We start from the raw sequence: 25,951 nt of genomic DNA on the forward strand, positions 1-25,951 counted from the left end.
TTGAGGGGCATTTAAAAGAAAAATACTCTTAGGTATTTTGTCTGCTTGCTTTCGGGGTTGTCACAATTGTTGTTTTTGGGCAGTTGTAGCTTTTTTTGATGCAGATAGGGTCCATAATTGGTTACAGTAGCAAGAACTCTTCAGACTCTTAAGGTTGCTCTTTAAAGATGGTGAAAAGGTTGTCTTCCCCAGGAAACACAGACACAACCACTAGTTATATTAGTAGCTGATCCATTTTGGAGCTGATCTATTTTCTTTCTCATATGTAGCACTTCATTACTTTCAAGTTAAGTAATACATTCTTAAGAAGCATGGTGTACTCTATAATCTGTACTTCATTTGGCTTCTGTTTACAGCAGATCTTGTGTCTGTGTTTCTGCTGGCAGAAAGAGCTATCAGGCTACACTATAGTCTTTTCCTCCTTCTTCATCTTCAGATTATTGTGACATACTAGTTCCATGAGATACTTTCAACGTGAGGCCTCTGGTAAGTCATCTTCTTCAGCATTGGTCTCCCAGACTTTTTCAGCTTTTGAAGGCATAGTTACAGTTTTGCAAGCTATCCAGGAATCTTTCATTTATTGGTTGAATACACTTTACCTTGTGTAAGACCTTTCTTTGTCATGTTCAACACATCAACAACGTGTGACAAGATTCCAGTTAAATGAGTTGTCTCTTGACACTTTATCAAAGCTGGATGCCTGCCAGTTGTCGAATAGGAAGGAACTAAAATCTGTAGTCTGGGCAATACAGTGATCATATCCTGCCTGAGCAGACCAAGGATTGTCATTCTAGGACTCACCTGACATTTCACAATGACGAGATTCCTTCTGAGTGAGTCACATGCAAACAAGTGCTTGCCGATTCCACTTTAAAGTGTCACATGCCCAAGTACAGAGGCATGGGCGGCATTCTGCCAATACTTTCCAATCCTTCTCTGGGTACTCATGAAGGACAGAGAGAGGGGCGCTGGTTCTAATGTCAAAGAGTGCATTGATTTCCCTTTCTTGGCTAGTTGGGGATGCCCATTGAAAGGTTGTGTCTGATCTATGTATGTTTTTGGAGAATTCCATTCTATGCAGAGAGCCTTGTACATGCATTTGGGCTGCTGGCTAGGTTGAAAGATTAGGACTTCATTGCCAGATGTTTTCCAGACAACTGGTATTCCATTTTCTAACATATTTTCATCATTGGACAGACATCATGTTAGGTATGTAGTGTCTTTCACCCTTATGGGTTTTAGTACTTTGGGTGTAATATGACATAACTACTGCGTTTTCAAAAGTAAGAATGGCTTTTTTCTACGCCTTTTAGTGTCTACCTTCATTGTTGGATATGAAGTAATGAGTTAGGACTCTTGGAAGGGGCATTGCATTTTTAGATGTTTGTATCATTTTTAAACTACTATTATTAAAGCGTGCCATTGGCTCTTATCTGACATTTAAGGAAAATTTCTCACAGCATTTGAATCTATGATTGTCACCATAGGTGGAGAATCATGCTTATGAAAAGTTGGTCCTTACTTTGCCCATATGTTTGGCAACCTCTTATTTGATGACTTTGAGACACATTAGTATTCACACATTCTAATCCCAGTGGCTTGTTTATGGGTTGAAATTTCATTGAGATTTCAGGTATGCTAGGGGCACACTGTAATAAGAGGGTCTTATGTGATTGTTCCTCAATTGGACTTCTCGAAGTATATACCATTTTCTTTCACTTGTCAAAGACTCTATGCTTGAAACAATCAATGTTAATTGCTAGCTTCTGTATTATGTATGTAACTACCAGAGAATTGCGTACAAAAGTTCACATTATTCCTTATTCACTAATTGGAAATGTGAAGTAAATATGAAGTAAGCTCAAAGTAGGATCACTTTTATCACAACAATGGGCCTGCTCTAGATCTTGGTGGATGAGATAATCCATCACAAACGTGATGAATATCCCTTCTCCCATATTACAAGTTCATTGAATCCTGTGGCACTTGTATTGTGGTGGTCAGGTTATGCATCAATTTTTTGATGGGGTATCACATCCGCCAAGATCTAAATCAGACCCTATATTCTTTGGTTCTGTTATTTAAAAAAAAACAACGTTTTTTTGTACTAATTATATGGCATATGACTGCTGCTTCAATCACATACCAAAATCACAGGTACTGAAAATATGATCATTTGGTACTCAAAGTTTATAACTATTTTCCTATAAAAAAACAAATGCTTTATTCTTCCAGTAATGGCTGAATATGAATATTCCGGGTTGACCCATTTTTCATACATTTTTGAGGATCAATCACTTATTCGACATTACCAGACTGACAGTTTGGCTAGAACAGGGGTCTCCAACCTCTTCTGCAGTATGAACTACTTATGTTAATTGAAAATCATCCCAAGATTCTAATACTTAGTCTAGTGACCACATCAAGCCAGATTACATTAGTGACCACCCTCTGCAAATTAAACAGCAGTAAAAATGTCCGTGCATCAGGACGGGTTACCAGAAGTAAGGTAAAAAAGGCTTTGACAATTTGGAATGCCTTATCAAGCAATATATAATAGTCATAGTTAGTAAGTAGTCTCTGCAACGCCACATGGTTATCAATCAATCAAAGATGTATTTTTTTCGTGGAAATTCAATCATTTTTCACCTAACAACAGCTTGCGAGTTCAGAAAATGCGCACATTTTCATCTTAAGTACACTCTTTTCAATTTTGGTAGACATATATTATTTGATCCAAGCAAAGCTTCTGATCATTAGACTGGACTGCACACCGGAGAACTACTTACACGTAGTTGGAGAGCTACCAATAACTCACAAGCTTCTCTTTGCAGAAGCCTGGGCTAGAGAGTTTTTGTCTAGAATGAAGCCTAGTTTTCTGGCACGTTAGCTAAAAACGATGCATTACCTGGTAATTGTGGGTGAAGCAGGAGAAGAGAAGATGTTGAGGTGGGGAGAAGGAGTGGTTGGATCTATGATTAGATGTTACATTTTGCCACCATTTCATTTTAGAACTCTTTACCTCATACAGCTCAGTTCTTCAGATGTACACCACACTCATTTCTGGCTTTAAAGTTGTATTCTTTGTCATTTTAAAAGTAATGGTAATTTAGTGTAAAAGTACCCTAGATTTGTAACTGAGAAAGGATGTGAAAAAGGAATGTGATGCATATAATGAAAATAACTAAATAATGACAACTCTAATGATATAGCACATAATCTGCCTCATATATGTCATATGTTTTATAGCATTTGTCATGAAACTAGCATTCAACCCCAGAGATTATATTAATTATTACTGCTCTTACGAAAATGAAAGGCGATAGTGACTTGCTGTTATTCAAGCCCTTTATGGGCATTTTCCATGCATATTATGAGTTCAGATGAAGTAATGACTTTAGAAGAGTATAGACACATTATATGGATCACAGTGCGAGGACAATCATGGGAGGAAATATATGGATCTACTTGATTGCTCACCAGGGTTTAAACCATTTTGAATTATTCTACACCCCGGAATGAATCTAGACTGTCCAACGGTAAAGATGGAGCTGCCATTTAAAAAAAAAAAGAAAAAGGTTAAAAATGGAATGATGGGAAGGTATAAGGAGGGCCTGATTCACAAAGGTAGCCTACACTTTTCAGTAAGTTTACACTTTTGAAGAAGTTTACTATTTTTCGGTATTCATAAACTTACACTTTTGTAGTAAGTCCAGCACTACACATGGCCAACCACTGGTATTGGAACACACTCCCATAGGAAATAACGGAGCTAGGGACTTATTAAAAAAGTGTCAGTTACTTTAAAAAAGCAGTTTGTGAATATTGGAAAGTAGAACTCTTACTCGAAAGTGTACGTTACTAGAAATGTGCAGGTTGTAAATAGCATATTGCATTACGTTTTGTAGGACTACTGTAGTACTACAAAACTTACTACAAAGTGCAGTTTGTGAATCAGTCTCGGTATTCCTCCTTTGAGGCCAGTATATTTCAGTCTCACTTTAAGTGTATTTTATGTTTAAGACCCATTTCATCATATATTTTTTTCAAATGTATATACTACCGTCACACATTTTATAGGTATGTATTGGGACTTCCAAAGTAATTTACCAAATGGATAAAGTAGCATTTTGTGAATGCATGCGCTGTATATGTTACATGTTTGTATGCCCATATGTATATATGTATGTTTCAAATGGGATGTATAAAGTTTAAAAATGGCTGGCTAGCTAGAATGCTGCTCATAATGATGGGAAAATATGTTTTAGGACGGGGTACCACGGGGATGTAGGCGTTCCTTTCTAACTGGGACCAGGGGCTGGGAGTAACATAATATTTCTTGTGGAAAGAGGATGCCTTTTGTCAATATGGTTTTGATTTAATGTTCTAAAATATTTTTAGAAACAGGCAAACCCCATAAATATTGTTTAATAAATAAAGGGAAAGATTGCGCTAAATATTTGTTATTTCTGTCGTCAGCTGTAACTAGAAAAGAACACACTTTCTAAACTTTAAGTGGGTTGTTTGTAAGGACTATTGCTTGAATGTGAAGCTAACATCATTGTTATTTCAATAACAAAAAACATCACATTGATTGCACCTTTACTATTTCTACTTCATCCGTATTGGAGAGATCACTCATCGTATAGACCTTTAGAGTGGTTACATCTGCATGTTTCAATGAGTATGGCCTTCTGATAGGACAACAAGAGCAGTTATGGATGCCGGATTCTTTGTGATTGACTGGTGATTTTGCTGAGCATCTGCTACATGTACCTTCTAGTTCATCACAGTGCATGGAGTGCAGCTACTGCAAGTCTTCTAAGAGCTCCCATACCAGAGATCCACAGGACAGCTAACTTCGGTGCTTGCTGGGTGGTAATTTAAAACTCCCTGGATTTCTGGAGGAAGGGATACATCCCAAAATTAATAAAATTATGGGTTTTCCGAGGCCATGGTGCTGGTGAAAGAAGGATCACCTGTGGGTTCTCTTCCAGTTAATATGGTATTGTGAATGGGATTCCGCCAGGTGAATCATTCCTGATTCAGAAAGAAATGCATTTGCTGTACCTTGCACTTTGCACTCCCCTGCGATTGTCCGTCGAAATATTGTTGATTAAAAATATCGAATGATGTAAATATTGTGTCCTAAATATTGTTTAAAAAACATCACCCCATTGGGTGTAGATTTTCAACGCAAATGGGGCGATATTTCGGGAAACAGATTTAGGACACAGTATGTTTGTCAGAAGGTATCTCGTACACAATATTCTGGAATCATGTACTTGATGGAGTAGCTCAAATGCAGATCTCATACAGGTGGCATTTGTTTGAGGACATCCTACGTCAACTGCTGATTTAGCTAGCTGACCTTCACTGCATTGCAAGAGTGCCTCATTTGTGAATACATCAGATATGCTGCATGGAATAGAATCTTTGCAAGTATTTTGGTACTGAGGCACTTTGTCTGAATTGGTAAAGTGCTGCAGTACATGCTCAGTAATGTGCTGACAAAGTGTTCAAAATGCATTAACAAAGGTCTATAAGTCTAGCCAGGTTAAGAATGATTGGCTGTTTACCTGAGTTGCAGAGAATCCCCCTCCATACAAACTTAATTCAGGGGTGCGGATAACATTGTGTTGCAGAACTTGCCCTGGAGACCAGCAACCAGGGGGATGTGGGGGTCACTCGACATGTATCTAGACTCTTACGTACCCCCTTGAAGCCAGTCTGGCTCCCTCCTCCCCTCCCCGCAGTGGGGGGGGGGGGGGAGGAGCGAACTGGAGGTTACCACCACGGGCCGAAGGGACATCGGGGGGACTTGCACCACTCCCATCATACGCCAACTGGTGGGGTGTCAGATCGGTCACATGACTAAAACTCCTATTAATCTCAGTCCCACATAGCCCCTCTCATATCTCCCTTTCACCTCTTTCTTTTCTCTTTCTCTCTTTCTATCAGCCTTTGCCTAATCTTCTCAGCAAGTCAATGTAAGAGGGGGATTAGCTAAAACAGATATCTTACCTAAAAGTACCTGTAACCACTGCATACATACTACGTTTGGCTAACCCCGTGACAGAATGCTTTTGTATTTATTGTATGAAACTAATAAAATACTTTGAAATTAAAAAAAGATAGTAAACCGTAAGTGACAGCATTCTGATTTTTTAGAACAAACACATCCATACACAAAATAGTTCCCATCAGTGCCAGGGAGTACTGTCAGTGTTTGATTTTTGAGAACAAAGACATATCGTTTCTTTTAACAATTTAATTTTAATTTTTTTGGACGAGGGCACTCGCAGTTTCACCCAAAATATGTTTTTACCCTCATGTTACAACATTCTTGTGACACTCACGTTATCGCAGTTCCCATTAGCTCCCTATGGCAGCGCCAGCCAGAGAATTCAAAAGTCATTGTTTTGTTCTTTATTTTGACGCATAAATTGGCTACTCCTCTACAAGACAGGGTAATTAAGGTCCTATTTTTTTTCTCCTTTTTTCTGATACCCGCTATACCCTCCATAACATTGTATAATCTGCTACCAAAATATTGCCAATGTAAACATATTGGGATGTGTCTGTCGATCCACTGCACAGATATGATTTACTGTATCCTGTACAATGTGTGGAGATTCTTGATTAAATAGCAATAAATGAATAATAAAAAAAACAATATTGTTTTTATAAAAACTCACCAGAAAATAAAACAAGCATTGACAAACTCAAACGGTTAGCAGCCAAAGCCAGACCTACTGGCTTTCCAAATGCTTTCATGCTTTGTGAGATAGAAATAAATTTGGTATGTATAATATACAAGCTTTTCCAGGTGTAAGCCATTCTTAGAGCATAGTACTGAGAGAAACAGTGAGGGGTGCAATTCTGAAATTATCTAAGTAGCTGGCAAGCCAGATTTACACATGAATAAATTCTATGTGAATCGGGTCTTATGTGTTTACATGTATGTATTAAATAATTTATATGCTGCTTGTGCATGACTCAAAGTTTGTTCTGACTACTATGATCTTTTTTTTGTTTAGGGTTTTTGAAGTTACTGTGTCCTTCCCCTTGGAAACTGAGATCCTGATATCTGTGTTCGATCATGATATGGTTGGTTCTGATGATCTGATTGGAGAGACTAAGATTGACTTGGAGAATCGATTTTACAGCAAGCACAGAGCGATTTGTGGCATCGCTTCTCAGTATGATACGTAAGTCTATCAAATGATCTTCTTAATGGAGCTAGTAGGAGGCACTGCTCTAACTGGGTACATCATCAATAGTTTAAATATGTAAAGCTAGAATTTCACATGTTTCCAGCAAAAGGTTTGACTGCAAATTAAGCAGACGTGCAAGTAAAATGCATAATCTTTCTCAAACTAATTCTTACAAAACATATCAGCAGTAATAGCAGTTAGGTAATCGTAGCAGAACGGTCAGTAGTAGTGATTGTACCAATAGTATTAATGCTATTGGTAGTAGTGCCAGCACTAGAAGTATCACTATTGCGTCATCAGTGACAGTACACTTTGTATTAGTAGTAGTATTAGCAGTAGTAGTAAGATGTTTGGTAGTTCTTGAAACCGTAGCAGTAAAAGAGGCATTAGTAATTGGTGAATAACTCATAGTCCTAGTATTATTGGAATTGGATTAGTGGTGCATTATTAGTGCTTAACCTTCTATTATTAGAAGATACACTATATATAGTAGTATTTCTAGAACAGCACTTGCAGTTTTACCACTAGCATAGTTTTACAATTAACAATAGTGGTGCCTACTTTTTAAAAAAAATTCTAATGTTTCTACTGATGCTAGTGTGGTTACTGATAACCACACTAGCATTAGTAGACACATTAGAATTATTAGAAGAAGCAGCAGTAGATGTTCATAAAATATCCATTTACAGTTTTCTGTTTTGCAGTTCTTATGTTTCCTATCCACAAGTGAGATTCCCTTGAAGGGAATAGGGCATAGGCATCCTTTGGCTGTTGGTTCCTTTATAAGGCTTTGCCTACTTCCTTGCCCATGTGTGCAAGCAAACAAGGTACTTTGCACGGCAGTGGATGTGACTCATCTACATTCCTGCATTCAGAAATGGACTCCACCTACCCCTGATGGTTCCACAATGACAGAGTTTTTCATTCTTGACTAGAATCCAACCCCTGGTGGATTGACCAATCGAAGCACTCATCAGGTCTTTGATGGTTACTACTACTGGCTGTCCTACCTCGTCCTGAAGAAGACCCAACGTGACTTCAATTGAATCACGCATTCTCTTGGGTCTAATAGTCGACGTGCCTACACAATCTTTACCCATTCTCTACACTCCATATAATAGTAGAACCATGTATGGATTGGAGATTCAATGAAATAGGGATTGATGTCTACTGAATGAACATTTTATATACATTCTGTACAGCACTGTATATATGTTATTCACCTAAAGCACTGTGTCACTTCTAGATCACGTTATCACTGATTAGTTTATTGTTTGCGCCGCCTTTTTTTTTTAAAACAAAATTGTTTTTTGTGACAGCCTTACTAAGATATAACCCTAATTGTATACCAGAAAAATGAATGAATTTCTGAATACAATTGATATTGATTAATATTGATTACATCAATCTAGGTGTGTTTACCTTTTTTTCTTTTTATTTATAAATGCTGTTAATGTAATTATCTAACTCCCGACAGAACCTACCATACAATATACCACATGGTTCTTACTAATGGGTAAGGCCAAAAAATCATACTTTTTATTAAAGAGGAAAGAAAGGAGGGTGAGGGTGAGGGAAAAAGAGCAAAACCGGACAAAGCACTAGTTATACATTTCATGTTACATTATCAAAGGTACAAAAACAAAATGAGAGAGAAAGAAGAAAAAACATGGAAAGTTATACAGCAGATCTACTCAATCAAAGGGCCCCAGATTTTTCTGCCCCGTTTCCCTGCTCTCCGACCCTTGCATCCATATAGTGCCATCTCCAAATTACATATATGAAGCATCCGGGCAAACCAAGCTTGATATGCAGGAGGGTCAGCATCCTTCCACTTTGATGCCATCAACAGTCGGGCTACTGCCATTGAGGTGAAACAAAAATATACCTGTGTTGATTCTAGCTGTGCTTTCTCATCAAAGCCTAATAGCATCATAGTTGGCGAGATAGACACATCTTGTCCTAACACTTTATGCAGGAAGGTTTCGATCCCTTTAATTAAGGGGTCCAGCTTACAACAATCAAAAACATATGTACCAAATCTGCGGGGCCTTGCCCACATCACGGGCATTGATCATTTTCCCTTTTCCACCATCCAAACAGTTTTACCGGGGTAAAATAAAATTGAAGACTGTTTTATAATGTTGCGCCTTCAAATTGGCAGAGAGAAATAATTTATTTGAGAGAGCCAGTGACCTACATAAGTCCATATCCTGATTATCTAATTTGACTGCCCAAGTAGAGTCCCTTTTGCTAGATCGTCCGGAGCGGCTTTTGTAAAAAAGCTATATATATTCTTAATTCGAGGACTTTTATAAAGGATGGTTTCTAGCAAAGGGATCTTATCTATAGATGCAATATCTGATATAAATGGTCTAATGGTTTCCTTAATTTGGATATCCTTAAAATAAGACCTAGGATCAATATTGTGCCGCTCCTGTAGCTCTACAAAAGAAATCATACAATTCCTGCCAATGACATCCCCTATTTTGCTAACACCGTCCTGCTCCCAATGTTTTCCAATTCCATCATAAAGAGGGGCCGGAAAAACCGGTGAACGTCAAAGGGGTAAGTATCTCTGGAGTCTATGTATTTCTAACAGCTTGCAGGCTTTATGCCATACATTCCATGCCGCTCTAAGGCGCTTGAACCGTGTTTTTTTGTAGTAAATGGCCTCCAGTTGTCTCAGTAATACCCCCATGCTGCTCCACCTATAGCCAACTCATAGATTAAGGGGGGGACTTCACCTTCCTGTGCGCCCAAGCGTGTTCAGCCCCAATATTCAGTTTAAACAGAATACCCGTCTGTTGCAGCATTATGACCCGATAATAATGTAGTAGACTGGGAACTGCCCCCCCCCCCCCCGAGGTTGCGGGAGGGTCAGGAATTTCAATGAGCACCTAACCTTCTGATAATGCCAGATAAATTTGGCAAATATTCCATACAGCTTTTTTTAGAGAAGAAGCTCTGGCTCTAGCGGGATACAGCGAAATAAGTATAACAATTTTGGGAACATGGTAATTTTAAGCATGTTGCACCTTCCAATTATCAACCACTGAGATGTCAATCCCAAGATAAGTAGCTACCTCGGTCCTGCGGGGATCCTGAAAGATAATATTTTCGGTGCAAACAATCCTGGTCTTGTCGGAGTTTAGGAGATATCCAGACTGCCTACCGAATTCCTTGGCCAAAACTTCGATCCTTATAATTGCACCCTGTGGGTCAGGGGTGATAACAGCTATGTTATCAGCATATGCTAAGACCTTGGTGTTATCCCCCTGACCACTACTGGTTTGATCTTCTGGTCTAGCATTATTGATCTGGTGAACAGATCTATATATCACACAAAGAGAACCGGTAAGCAAGGGCATCCCTGTCTCGTCCCTCGAGCTACTACAATCTTTTTGGTTTCCTTGCTCATCAATTGTATACTAGCGTATGGGTGTGAGTACATGGCTCTGATAGCCGTGAGGATTCATTCTCCAAACCAGTTGCCCCTTAAGTTATCCCATAAATGTGCCCACTCAACCCAATCAAAGGCTTTCTGAGCGTCAAGAAGAATCAAATCTTAGGATATAATTTCTCATCGACATTAATAAGGGAGATGGGTCAATATGAAGCAAGGTCCTCAGAGGGTTTCCCTTTCTTCAAAAACACCACTATATTGGTGCCTTGTGATGATTGGGGTGGCTGCCCCTTGTGTTGTACAGCCAAAAATAAATCCAAGAGCAGGGAAACTAGCTCTGACTGGAGTACCTTATATATTTCGATTGGAATTCTACCGGGTCCTGCCGCTTTTCCTGAGGCCATCGCCTGGAGTGCATCGATAACTTCGCTAAGCGAAATGTCAGCCTCCAGCTCTTGCAGTACAGGAGGAGTTATGCCATCCCGAGCCCACCAGTCTCTGGGGAATTATTCTCAGGCTGATAAAGGTCCCCGTAAAATTCTGCAAACACGCTAAGGGTTCCTTGAGTGTCGATTGCAAACGTCCCATCTTTTCTTTTTATCCTAGCGATGTTATTTCTAACTGCCTTCTTTCTTAGACGCAGAGCTAAATGTTTGCCGGAGGTCTCCCTGTACTCATAGTTGTCCCTGGTATATGTTTGATATGCTTCTACCACTTTCTCATCATAGATACTATTGATTTCTACCTTTATCCTTATGACCTCCATCTGAAGCTGGGTTTGTAGCGCTTCCTGTTTTTGGGCAACTGCAGTTGTATGATCCTCCTCACACTTCATCAACTGGTCTGTCAGTCGGAGCAGTTCCTCTCGCTGCCTATTCCTGTGTGATCTGACAAAACTAGCGACCTCCCCCCTTAAGCCTGCCTTAAATGTGTTCCATACTATTTCTCTAGAGGCAATAAACCTATTCATATAAAAAAACTGTCGGGTCCATCCCCTAATATGTTCAAGAACCCCTCATTGACCAGTAATTTCCTGTCAAGGGTCCACTTCGATTAACATCTTTGATGCCCTTGGTCCGTAATTTCCAGTATCAAGTGGTTGTGATCCGACAGTATTCTAGGTAGCTTTCTTGTGCTGGCACCATCAAGAAGAGCAATTGTAGCGAATAAATAGTCAAGCCTGACGTACTTTCTATGAGGACAAGAAAAGTAGGTATAGCCTAAGTCCCTTGGTCTCCTGGAGGCCCATATATCAATTAGCCCATGGCTAGAGGTTAGAGCAGCTAGTGCCTTATAAACTTGTGGCTTTCTCCCCTGATATTCCTTAGTGAAGGGGCTACTAGTGTCCAAATGAATATTAAAATCCCTGCACATGATGAGGGGGCTCAGCCAGGAGGCTAGCTCTAACTCCAATTCCTCTAGCATCCCTGGGTCATCTAAATTAGGCCCATAGATCATACATATAGTGAGCCCAACTGGTAATGTGACTAGTGTCCATCACCCCCATTTATCCGCTAGAATTCGCTTTGCAGGGGTCAACCGAATTGAAATATGGATTGCGACCCCTCTAGTCGTAGCGGTCTGGGAAGAGCAGACCACTTGTGTATATCCTGGGATTATGTTGAGCCCTCTCTTCCGCCACAGGATGTGGGTTTCTTGTTGACATATTAGATCCACTCCCAGGGATCTAAGTGCCTCACTTACCCTAGCTCGCTTCCCCCATCATTTAGCCCCCCCAACATTTATCGAGCAAAAAGCTAGCCTACCCATTGTTAAAACATTTAAGGCATCCAAATTGATTGTCATTCATTTTTGAGTTAATAACAATTTTTCCAATATCCTTACATAGATTGTGCAGATCCCACTTTTTCTCTGGGTTTTCTCTCCCCCTGCAACACACCGCCACCACCACCCTCCACCACCCTTCCCACCTGTACCCCACTCCACCCCCACACCCCCATCCCCAGCCATCCCGTCCAACCCTGCACCTGTATCGGTCTGTGGTGGATGGAAGGCAGCACCCCTCCCAACTGGTGACTATTCATATTAGTGCCTCCCTATCCTAGTGTCTCTATACCCCTACAACAATCTAGAGAGAACGATAACTTATGTTATATATATACATTTTTTTATTCTTTCCCCCTTCCATAGAGTTTTTACGATTATAGTCCCGCTATATACATATATATTGTTTTTAAATACAGCAAAGTGCTTACCCCACCCACTTTTTCTTTTTTCTTTTTTCTTTTTTAACCCCCTAATTCCTACCGCCCTTTTATAAGGGATGTAATTCACTCAATTCTCAAGCTACTCCGCCTGAGACCACGAGCCATATAGACATCACCTATACATATAAACCTTACAGTTATACCCCGCCTGTTGTCTAAAACTATTTAGCCTTGATTTCAGAGGTAAAAATGTGGGTTTGATCACCCCAGATTACTTTCAAGAGGTCCGGGTTCATTAGGAAAGCCTGTGCCCCTTTCTCCTGGAATAGCTTAATCATTTGGTGTAAGCGCCATCGTAGTTCAACAGTAACATGGCAAAAGTCTTGCCTGGTAAAAAATGAAAAGTCATCTGCGGCTTGCTGAGCTTCAGGCCTAGCCTTTTCAAAGATATTCTTCCACAGCAGGAAGTTCCCAAAATACACCAGGACAGCCGTGGTTTCGCATCAGGCTTTACTGGTTGCCGAAGAGAGAAGAGAATTCGAGGCGCCCTTTGAACTTCATGGAGCCAGTTTCACCCTTCTAGATCTGGGAAAGCTTTTTGCAAGAGCTCGGCCATGTACATTCAAACATCTGATCTCTCTTTCCCTTCAGGAATTCCTAGGAACCTCAGATTTTCGTTGTCCTCGAGTTTCCACTGGATGTCGATCAGTTGTGTCTCATGTGTTTCTGCTTGACCCCTGGTGCCAGTGATGTCCGTCTCGAGGGCAGTTGTTCTTGACTCGAGGTCCATCAGACGGTCACTGATGGCGTTGAATGTTTTGGCTACTTTCCTCACTGCTCCCTGCAGTTTACAGGCTGCAGCTTGTGAACGTCGACTCTCCAATCGAGCCTCTTCACAGTGAGGGATAACGCATTGCAAAATAGTATCCAGGGTGGGAGGCGCTGTTGGCTGGACTTCGAGGGGGCCTTGTTATTATCTCCGACCAATTGATCGACCGGGGAATAGTCCCACTTTAGATCTCTGTACCTCTGGTTGTCTATTCTTCCCAGTTTGTTATGCGTGTTCTTTTTTTTCTTTTTATTTGGAAATCAGGCATATTTATATAAACATTATATACAGATGTTAAATCATTACATTGATTTACCAGCAACAGCAGTGGCCATAGTAAAACATTTCATTTTTAAGATTCTATTATTCACAAATTAGCAATTTACAGATATTTACAAATTAATATTTCCTTGCTACTGACAGTCGGCAGTGGTGGACTCCCTGCATTAATTGGAAGCTATGCTAAGATACATATTGCTTCTTATTTACAAATATCTATATTTAACCAATGCCCTGCCTGGGATATTTTCCCATCCATACTATTAAAGGCTCCCATATACTCAAGCCTTTTCTCATGGTCTTTAAACCTTTACATTTATATAGAGAGATCTCCTGGCGGCCAATATATACTACCCTATATAGCCATTGATGAAATGTAGGGGGCTCTCAATCCTTCCATACTGTGGCAATCATCAAGCGTGCGACGGCTAATGTTAAAAACACAAAATCTCTCTGTAACACATCTAGCTGCGCACGGTTGTCATATCCTAATAACATCATAGTTGAGGAAATTGTTATCTTTTTATTAAATGACTGAAACCAAAAAGTCTCTATCCCCTTTTTAACAGATCCAGCTTTCCACAAGAATAAAGCATATATATGCTGTCTTCAGGACCTGAGAGACATCTCGGACATTCATCCGTCTGCCTCTTCCCCCACCCAAAGAGTTTAGCTGGTGTGTAATAAAGACTATATACAGTTTTGTACTGTTGAGCTTTCAGGTTAGCTGACATAAAAACTTTACCCCCAATCTCCAAGACCATGTTGATATCCACCTCCCCATCACCAAGCTTATCCATCCATTTCGATTCTATTTTATCCATATCATCTGGTACAATCTTCAGCAATTCTTGATAAAAATCCTTAATTTTCTTTTCTGAGCTACTTATAATCTGCAGAATTGGGATCGGCTCCAACTTAATATGGTCCTTAGCGACTCCTCTTATACATTTCCGCTCTTGCAGATATTTAAAGCAAGAATCACCGCGTAAACCATACCTTTGAACTAACTCTTCAAATGCAACCAGTTCCTTGTTATAAAATAAATCTGCCACTGAGACAATCCCCACCTGCTCCCACTTCGTATCCATAGCATCGTATACTGTTGGTGGCAAAAAATCCGATTGCCAAAGTGAGGTGTGCTTATTATATCTAATAATTTTACAAACTTTCTGCTCCCTTTTCCAAACCTTCACCGCACTCTCAATGCACTTATAGCCTGCTTTTTTATAATAGTTTAATTCCCTCTGACGTTGAAATAGTCCTGCTGCAGCTTCCCCTATAGCCAGTTGATAAATAGAGGGTAGCGGTGGGCTATCCGCCCTTCCATAATCAAAGAAATAGAGGGTATCTAGCTGATGTAAAGCAGTAGCCCAGTAGTATACTTGAAGGTTGGGGGCATCCCACGCTCCTTTGGCAAGGTCAAATATGTATATGCGCGACGTATCTTCTGGTAGCCCCAGATAAATTTAGAAAGCATACCATCGATTTTATGTATTATACTGGCAACTAATTCCAGAGGTATAGCACGAAATAGGTACAGCACCTTAGGGAATATCTTCATTTTGACTACATTGACCCTGCCAATTATTGTTAAATGCAAGCGATCTATGAGCCTCAATTCTCTGTTTATTGATCCCATTACTGGATCAATATTTAACGCCCAGAGATTACCTATTTTAGCAGTTAAATTAACCACTAGGTACATAGCTACCTTGGTCACACGAGGGTCTTCTAGCGGACATTGGGAGGAGCAAATGATTTGAGTTTTAGTTTTATTTAAAAGATATCCAGATTTCCTCCCAAATTTTTCTGCCATCTTTTCTATTTCCATATTTGCCTCCCGGGGTGCTGATGTTACTATCGCAATATCGTCTGAATATGCTAGAATCTTCGTCTCATATCCTTGTGTTACAACCGGCTTAATTAATTGATTATTTAAAATTTGGACAATAAATGGATCTAAATAAAATGCAAACAAAATAGGAGAACATGGGGAGCCTTGACGTGTACCCCTTGCTATCTCAACCCTCTTAGACGTAAGCCCCATGAATTGAATCTGTGCATGGGGTTTATAACACATAGCTTGAACTGCCATCAGAAACCCGGGGCCAAATACTCTCTTGATCAGATTAGCCCATAAATATTGCAAGGTCACTGGATCGAAGGCCTTTTCTGCGTCCAGGAGGACCACAGCCACCTCTCTAGCCTCTACCTCTGCGATGTCCAATATTGAGATAGCTCGCCTTATGTGGTCTGTGGTACCCCTGCCAGAAACAAAGCCATGTTGCCAACGTGAAATAAGTGCAACTATAGTCCTGTGCATTCGGGTGGCCATCATTTTGGAATACAATTTCGCATCCGCATTCATGAGCGAAATTGGCCTTTACGAGGATGGCAATTCTGGAGGTTTTCTTTTCTTTAGGAAAACCACCACATCCGTAGCTTGCCACGAGGCTGGTGGTATCCCTCTGTATTGTATACCCATAAATAAATCTAGCAAGATAGGAAGTATTTGTAGTGAGATCATTTTATAAACTTCCACCGGGATTTTATCTGGCTCCGCTGCTTTCCCAGATGAAAGAGATCCCAACACCTCCTGCACTTCATCTAGAGTAATTTCCTGTTCTTAATCCTGAGATATTTCGCTGTCCAGCCTAGGTAACAATGGGCTGCTGTCCTCTATATCTAGTTGATCAGCTTGGTCCCCCACCACAGCATCCAGTTGGTATAGCCTACTATAAAATTTCTCGAATACCTCAATATTTCTCTCTGTGCCTGATATTAGCTTCCATTTTTATCCTTTATTTTTAATATATTATTTCTAACACTTTTTTGCCTTGTTCTAAGAGCCAGTAACCTCCCAGTTACCTCTCCATATTCATGAAGCTCCCCCCGATAGGCTTGAAACGTTTGGGCCACCTTCTCCTGAAAAAAGCAATTGATATCAGACTTGGCCAGAGCAAGCTTGATCGTATGCTCTCTCAATGTATTCCCCGGATCGCCTATATTTATTATTTGGACATGCTCTACCTCTAATTCTGAGAGATTGGTGATCAATTGATCTATCAATATCTTTCGCTGTTTCCGTACCTGTGCTACGAACCCAATTACTTCTCCCCTCAGGGCGGCCTTAAAAGTATCCTACACTACCCCACGGGAGGCACTGTATCTGTTAGAGTCAAAGAATTCCAGGGCCCATTGCTTAATATGGGTACAAAATTCTACATCCAGTAGTAACTTTTTATCAAAAGTCTAGGAGATCTGCTTGTTGATACCCAACACCCCTTTAACTTCCAGAACTATCGGATTATGATCCGAATATAATTGCGGGAGGTTTTTTTTAATATCCAGGTTATCAAGCATTTCACTAGGAGCTAAAAAATAATCTAGGCGCACAAATTTCCTATGTGGGTGTGAAAATTACGTGTAGCCCGGATCTTTCTGCTGTTTTTCTGCCCAAACATCAACCAGTCCGTTACTAGCTTTAAGAGCGCTCAATGCCCTATATACTTTGGGCTTCCTCCCTGTATACATCGACCTCAGAGCGCTAATTCCACCCAAATGTATGTTAAAATCCACACATACTATCAGTGACCGAGGCCAATTAGCTAGCTCGATTTCCAATTCCTCCCAGATAGTTGGATTATCTAAATTAGAACCATACACACTCACCACCGTCAATCCCAAGGATAGCTCTGCTATTGCCCATCTACCCCACTTATCAGCTGCTACCCGCACAGCCATCCCGCTCCGTTGCCTGATATAGATAGCCACCCCTCTGATCGTGGTTGTTTGAGAAGAGCATATCACCAGACTATACCCCCTAATCTCTAGAAAAGCTTTATTACACCAGGGAATATGCGTTTCTTGCAGACAGATCACATCTGGGTTCAGCATTCTAATAATCTCAAAAACCCTTTCTCGTTTTTTTTTATCATTTAGTCCACCAACATTGGATGAGCACAATCTGTAATTATCCATGGCTTTGCGATGTTTGCACCTTGCCTGGCCATTGCCGAACTTGCTGAGCTTGATTCACATTCCAATTCCTTCCATTGTATATACATACACCTGATCTCCTTTTTTTATTACTTATCCACCAACCCCACCCCCTTATCCAACCCCCCATGGTTCCCCCCACACACACCTTCGTGCCCCTTACAAACACCACCCCCTTCAACCCCTGTGTCCACCTACACCGACCGCCCTCCCCCCACCCTTCTCCCACTACACTGGCAAAAGGGTCAATAGCCCTTGCAGTGGGGAGAGACTTGCACCCCTGTATTCCCTTTCCTCATATTTATAATTGAAAAGCAAATCTTTTTCACCGGATGTCTATCTATTAGTTGTCATAGATACAGTAGTTAAACATGACCGTTACTGAAATCTAGCAATATTCACATATCCCTGATGCAGTAAATATAGAACACATTCTAATCTCATCTTCTTGGCTTAATACCCAATATAACTACAGTCTATTCAGATAGTAGCCAAATATTCTTTTGCTTTTATTTCGGATATGAAGAAGCAAGTTTGACCCTTATTCAGTACTTTCAGTGTTGCCGGATTTAGCAAAAAGGCCTGAGCACCCTTGTCCTGTATGGTGGCAGAAATCAGGCCTTACAAAGAATTGAACCCCTTTTCCCTGCGATTTCCTATCCGGGCGTGCTAAATCATTGAGGGTTTGGCGAGCCAAAAAATAATTTAAGTAGATCAAAATTGCCCTTGGCCTACTTTCTAATTGTCCTTTTTTAACAACAAGTTGTTTGAACGGAAATCTATGGGCTCTCTGAATCTCGCTGGCCCAGTTCCACATTGTTAATTCAGGAAAAGCTTCAGTGAATAGTTCTTTCACAAAGTTGTGAACGTCTGAGCCCTCTAACCCTTCTGGTACACCTAAGATTCTAAGATTGTTCCGCCGCAGTCGGTTCTCTAAATCAACGAGCTTGAGCTATATATCGTCTCTATGAGAAGTTATTACATCCACAGCTGCTCTCTGTACCACCATTTCATCCTCCAGAGTAGATATTTGCCCTTCCACCACATTCATTTGCTCCATAAATTCGTTGCAGGTTTTTGCTATTCTTCTAACCGTATTTTGGAGTTTATGGCAAGCAGTATGTGTCTTAAGATTTTCCATACAGGTTTCCGCTCTATGGTTTAATATAGATTGATGAATAGAAACCATGGAATATTTCATCCGGATGGATAGCTGCGGCCCCCAGACCTTGGTCCTCAACTTCAGCTGCAACCGGCGTAGTTTGAGGAGAGAGAGATATTTCCCACGTCAAGCTTTTTCATGACCCAAATTGAGTTTATTTCCCCTTCTCCTTTATTTCGGCTTTCTTACATACCGTGGTGACATCCAAGCTTCTCTCTTCCATCATTGAGACATTATGTTCGCTTCCTAAGCTCGGAAGCGAACCTTCCAGAGATCCACTTTGTATCTCTTCACCTTCTTCCTGTTCTTCGTCCGATGCATCAGATGGTTCTGAGAGTCAGTAAAAATGCTCACCCGAATCACTCTCCCTCCTGGCTTTAATTTCGTTCCCTGTATCCTCTCCTTGCTCCCAGACATGTTTAATAGGGAGATCAGGAACAGGGTCGTCTCAAGCGTTTACACATTTTAACGCTACATCCCGTCTTTCTAGAGCACTCATATTCTGTTGTGCCAGCGTCTCAAGCTGATCGAGGGCCAAGCCTTCTTCTTCTGGTTGTATATTAGCTGTTTGGCTCGTTTCTTCATTTTAGGGTTTACGCTGTCTCCGAGTATTAGCAAGCTCACCAGCACTCCCCCAGCTGTGTGGGTTTCCCTTTGACACCAATTGTATCCATTGTTTTGTCTTTTTCCTTTCTTGGTGATGTAAACATCTGGGGAACTTTCCGCTTTTTAGTACCTACCATAAGCTCAGCCCCCTGCATGGACCAGTCAAGTTCCCCTACTGCACCTTCCACAGCCGCTCTCATACTGCTCCCTACCTTCAGTGTATCCAGTGTTCTGCTGGTGACCGAAATGTCCGACATTCCCCTACTCTTGCCTCCACAAGTAGACTTGGGAGGCATGTTGGCGTGTTGTTTATCGCCGCTGCCGAGAAAGAGCCGAGACAAAGCCTCCAATACGCCAATTACACCAGTAGCGCCAGCCGCGCCAATTACCTCTTTTCTCTATGACGGCTTCTCATCCACCAAAGGGACTCCCACGTCTGCCGGAACTTCTTTACCCTGCCGGTTGTTTTTCAGATTTTAATATAACCAGCACTTGATAAGATGCAGTCTCAGAATACAGCCATACTGCTAAGATCCAATTCCAGCTCCAAAACAACCCTGCTACGAAAAGCAGACTCCAACTGCCACGGCCGCGGCGTCTGCAATCAGCACAGGTGCACAGCCAGCAAACACGCCTTCCAGGGAGCAGCCCGGCACCTCGGACCCTCTGCCAGCAACAGTGAGTCAGCGAGACACTTCCAAATGCCTCTGGTGTGCGTTGTTTGCTTTCCGTTTTCCTTTCGTAGAATTAAAATATTTGTCTTTCACAAGCACTCGGTCACCCACTTGGATGGGGCTGTCAGCAGCTCTCCTCTTCCGGGATGCTTCGCGATTGGTTCGTGTCCTGTGCTCCATGGACTGGTTAGGTGGGGTCGGTGCTGACGCCCACCTGGGATGGTGTGGGATAGTATCGGTGACTGTTCTGCCAAATCAGAGGTGGCTTGGAGAAACCCCCGTGGTGCAGTGGGGCATCAACCTGTACTCCCGTAGGAACTGATAGAGGGCTAACTCTATGCCCTGGCCATCCGCCAGTGCGATCTGAATGGTCTTGTTTAGAGTTCTCATTAGTCTCTCGACTTCCCCGTTAGCTTGAGGCCATCTCGGGGTTATGCGTCAGTGCTTAATACTGTGGGACTGCAGGTATTCTGCTAGCTCGGTGCCATTGAACGGGGGACCATTGTCCGTGTGCAGCTCCCCAATGAGGCCGTGGGCGGCGATTATCTTTTCCAACTTGGGAATTACTTCAGATGCGGCTGTCGAGGACAGGAACTCCACTTCGGGGTATCACGAGAAATCGTCCACCACTACCAGCATGTACTTTCCTCCGGGAAGACTGCCGAAGTCTGCGCTGGCTCTCACCCATGGAGACGTTGGTCCTTCTTTGGTGATTATTGGCGCCGGAGGGTTGGGTAGACTGGTAGCTAAGCACACTGGACATCGCTGGACGATTGTCTCCACCATCTTGTCGGGGCCAGGGAACCAGAGCTTGCTCCGAAGGCGGTTCTTCGACTTCACAATGCCTTGGTGCGCGCCATGCGCCAGGAGGGCTGCCTATTGGGTGAGGCAGTGAGGTAGCACCAGGCGGGGCCCTCTCAGGAGGCATCCTTCCAGAGACACGGACAGTTCGTTCCGGACTTGATGGAGGGCCTTAAGCGTCGCTTGGGCATTCGGTGTGCGGAACGACGATGGGCTTTGGAGTGCTTTCCAGTTGCCTGACGTGACGGCTTGGATGGCAATCTGTAGGCAGTCGTCATCTTTGGTGGCTCGCGCCACTTCATCCAAAGAGATCGGTAGGGGCCGTGACCTCTTCACAATCATCCTGACGTATTCCTCCGTGGCCGCGGCTTCTGCGGCTTCCGAGTCAGTGGCAGGGCGTGCGTGCCTCGACAAAAAGTCGGCAGGGTTCCGGGTGCCCGGCTGATACTCCACCGTGAGCTGGAATTCTTGGAGTTGGAGCACCCATTTTTCGATCCGAGGAGGGGGGCGCGTGGAGGAACCTTGGAACAGCGGGACTAGAGGTTTGTGGTCTGTGATGACCACAAAAGGGTGCCCATACAGGTAAATGTGGAAATGCCGGCACCCCCACAGGATGGCGATGGCCTCTCGTTCTATCTGCTAGTACCGCTGTTCAGTCGGGGTGAGGGTTCTGCTCGCGTATGCGATGGGGGCCCATTCTCCGCATGCTTGTTGTTGGGTTAGCACGGCCCCCAGACCTGTCTGGCTGGCGTCCACCACAAGTTGTGATTTGTTGCGGGGATCGAAATAGGCCAAGGTTGTGTCGGCCGATTGTGCCGCTTTCATCCTCTGGAATGCCTCTTGCTGTGCCGGGCCCCACTCCCAGGTGGCAGCCGCCTTTGTGAGGTCCCGGAGGGGGCCGGTGAGGTCAGACAGATCCTTGATGAACCTCCCGTAGTAGGTGACCATCCCGAGGAAGCAGCGGACTGCTGTCACCGACGTGGGGGCGGGGGCCGCGTGAATATCCTTGACCTTTTCTGGGTCCAGGCCAATTCCTTGGTCTGAAAACCGGTAGCCGAAAAAACTGATGTCCTTGCGTAGGAAATCACATTTTTCTCGGTGGAGGGTCAGCCCTTGCTCTTGAAGCCGGGTGAACACTGCCTGGAGGCGTTGGATGTGCTCGTCCAAAGTTGGTGCGTGGACCAGAATGTCATCACTGACATTTAAAACTCCCTCGAGCCCTTGTAGTACGTTCTGAATGATATTTTGAAACACCTCCACCGCATTCGATATTCCAAAGTTGAGCCGGGTGTAGCGCCAGAGGTCCGCATGCATGGAGAAGGTGGTAATCGGGCGCGAATCCGGGTGCAGGGGAATTTGGTGGTATCCAGACCTCAGGTCCATCTTGGAGAACCACCTCGAACCAGACAGCTCTCCGACTATTTCGTCTACGGTTGGCGTCAGGTGGCGCTCGCGCTTGATAGCGAGGTTGGGAATGCACATGTCCACGAAGATTCGCACCGCGTCCGGCTGTTTCGGCTTCTTGGCCACTACGATGGGTGACACCCACGGGGTGGGCCCGTTTACCCTCTCAATGATTCCAGCTCGCTCGAGTACCCTCAGCTCTGCTTCAACTTTGGGTCGTAGGTGGAACGCAATGCGTCGGTGACGGAGGGCTACCGGGGCGACCAACTTGTCTATGTGGAGGTGGATGGCGGGTCCCTTCAAACAGCCGATCCCTTCGAACAGAGATGTGTGTTTTTGAACCAGATGGTCGAGGCTGCGGGCTTGGACTGTGAGCGCGAAATGGATCAGCCCGAGATCTTGGGCTGTTCGGCAACCAAGCAAGAATCCCGATCCCTCTTGCGACACATAGATCTTGGTCTGCAGGCGAGTGGTGTCGTGGGACAGATCCATTTGGAACATCCCGCACAGGCGGAGTGGGCGACTGGTGCCGAATGGCGTATACTTGTACCCTCGTGGGATGGAGTGCCGGGGCATTTTCTAGCGTTCGGTATATGCTGGCAGCCATCAGGTTGATTGATGCGCCCGTGTCAATCAAGGCCGCCACTGCTTGGTCTCACACGTTGACTGTGCACATGGGTTCTGCGGATGGTGTTGCCGCCAGTGTGTGGAGCACTCTCACGACACGTACGGAGGCCACGTCCGCTTCGTCGTCATCTATGTCGCTGCTGGTGGATGTACTGGGTAGCGGCTCTACCTGTCTCACCCTCCTGGGTGGGCCACTCTGTTTCTTCTTGGGTGCCGACAGACATACACTCGCGAAATGGTTGGCCTTTCCACACGCGCTGCATACTTTGCCTTGTGCCGGGCACGCTACTCTGTGGGGTGTCGCGCCGCCACACCACGCGCAGGTGCGGCCGTGAGGGACTTGCGCCGGTCTTGGGTTTCTCCGCCGGAATTGTTTCGTGTGATTCTCGGCGGCGTCGGTCTTGAGGGCGCACACAGGCTCTGTCTTGATTGCGACCACCGGCTTTGGCTCCATGTGCGCAGCCCTGGCTTTTGACAACTCCTTTGACCGCCCGAGTACGAGGATGTCGCGCATGGGCATGTTGTCCACTTCCAACACCCTCTCGCGCAACTTCGACGACGCACAGCTCTGGATGAATTGGGCGCGGATTTCGTCGTCCACGTCGGGAAGGGTGCACGTGCTGGCTAGCTTCTTTAGTCTTGCGTAAAAGACGTCTACTGACTCCTCCGGGAGTTGGCGGGCTTGGCGGAGTAGGAATCTCTCATAGTCGGCGCTAGCGAAAGGTTCAAAGTATGCTGTGATGGCGTCCCGCAGCGTGTCATATGTCCTGGGCGGGCCAGCCTCCGTTACGTCCTTCGAAATGTCAAGGATGGCTTCTCCGCCTAAGTGTAGAAGCATGGCGTGCCGCCGCTCGGCTGCGATCTCTGCTGCCACAAAGTAGTTCTCGAGCCGCTCCACCCACTTCTTCCACCGTGCCACCTGCGACGGGGGGTGCCGGTGACAGCAAATGGCTCCAAAGGGGGTACATTGGCCATGGCCGCTGGGGATGGGCGCAGCAGCAGGGGCGGGCTCACCTTCACTCTTCTGGGGGCGGTGCACTATTCTTCCAGGCTTCGTGCGCTCGTCCTGAGGGGCCGCCTCGGTGTTCAGGAGCGTCCAGGGAAGCAGGAGGGGTGACCCAGGGCCTCAGAACGGCTAGATTTGCATCTCACGCGAGATGCCTGAGAAACGGCAAGTCCGGACCACGCGTTGCACGCGAGATGCGTGAGAAACGGCAGGCGGGTCGCGTTGTACCGCAGGTGCAGGCTCCGCAGGCACAGAAGCTTCCCGGGCAGGCAGGAGGCGGTCCCTGGAGGCCGAGGGGGCAGCGGTTGGCCTGGCCAGGTGGGGAAACGCACACAGCACGACTGGGCACGAGGTAGGCAGTCTGGAGCCGGCTGGGGCCACACAGGGGCGGTGCACAGCCTCACGAGGAGGGGAATCGATCCGCTCCTTGGGCAAGAGCGAGAGGCGGCAATGCACGCGATGGGGTGGTTAGACCACCTCATCGCCAGTGTAATGTTGTAGCCTGGGGCCTAGGAATAAGTGGTTACGCCACACGTGTTCTTGAGTAGTGGCTAGAACACTGCTTGCCAGGCCCAGCTTAATTTGAACTTAATTTGATGCGGAAAATCTATAACAATAGCTCAGTAAAATAAGAGGCAGAATCCGTGGTATTAGAGGTTCGGAACGGGCTTTATTCCAAAATCAATTTAAATTGATGAGCTCCAGATTCCATCACCACGAAGGTTCAGGAAGTGAAGACCGTTACTTTATTGACAGGTAATCATTTTTATACAATAGGCATTACAGTGAAACAAATGGAGGAGGCGTAACAATTGATAGTAAAGATAAAACATACATGCGTAGCAAAAGTGGGTGTAACTGGGCGTAACTAAAGAACGTCATCAGGTATGATGTCATAATAGGGTGGTTCCATGAAAGAATTTCGCAATGTCAGCAGAAATACTTGGCAGAAATGCGCGCGCAGCAGCATGACGTGTGATTGACGTGCAACTAGGGGGTGAAGGGGACTTGACATTTAGCTCTACATGTGGCGACAGAAGTCTGGAGGGTCAAGTCAACCTAATCCCAAATCATATCTAACATCCTATGTTTAAAGAACTATGTTATCCAAAAGAGAGGTCTCTTAGAGTAGAATCTTATCCTATACTGACTATACTGACTGTGAGTGCGTGTACAAGCGTCTAAGTGTCTACACAATATGCGGGGGCAGAAAATCTTCCATAGTAACAGGGCTATGAATTACTTGCATAAAGACAGAGAAGCCGGGCCTTTCGCTCGGTAGCTGGGAGAATGTTTACTTAAACTACTAGACAGGAATGCATTGGGTAGGGAGCGGAGCAGATAATTTCGAAGGTGAAATACAGTTTTTGGCAGGCAACAGGCTGATGTCAGGCACCGTTAGCTGCGCAGAGAATGTGGACAAAGTTCATGGATACAGATGCGAGCTCAGACTGGAGCTTTCAGAGGCAGAAGGCAGGAAAAGGCTTGATGGCAGAATCAGGGCCTACTTGCCTGGACTGTAAAATGGCATAAGTGAACCATATAAAGCCGGTGGCCTTTCGTACTTAGGAATGGAATATCCGGCCCATTCATGGCGGATCTGAAAGAGGACATGTTGGCGGTGGACGCACATGTGTTTGCGTCTTCATAACTGGAACTGGAGGGAACATACATGTACTTGTGATTTATACATGAAACCGTTGGGGTCCAAGATAGGGGACATAACTGATCATAAAAATCCATATTTCCACAACTCTGGGCTATTTATTC

At 44.0% G+C, this 25,951-nt stretch overlaps 1 protein-coding gene and 1 long non-coding RNA gene across 2 annotated transcripts in view; one reads left to right on the forward strand and one right to left on the reverse strand.

Annotated features, from left to right (window-relative positions):
* Positions 1-25,951, forward strand: part of LOC146812054 (fer-1-like protein 4) — a 1,053,957-nt gene that overhangs the window by 942,079 nt on the left and 85,927 nt on the right. Inside the window, exon 37 of the mRNA XM_085619061.1 lies at positions 7,041-7,211. Coding sequence (XP_085475187.1) covers positions 7,041-7,211 — 171 coding nt within the window. The remainder of the gene's footprint in view (positions 1-7,040; positions 7,212-25,951) is intronic.
* Positions 1-25,951, reverse strand: part of LOC146812056 (uncharacterized) — a 156,805-nt gene that overhangs the window by 3,231 nt on the left and 127,623 nt on the right. The gene's annotated exons all lie outside the window — the stretch shown is intronic.

This window comes from Triturus cristatus, chromosome 7 (assembly GCF_964204655.1).
Source record: "Triturus cristatus chromosome 7, aTriCri1.1, whole genome shotgun sequence".
Classification (NCBI taxonomy): domain Eukaryota; kingdom Metazoa; phylum Chordata; class Amphibia; order Caudata; family Salamandridae; genus Triturus; species Triturus cristatus.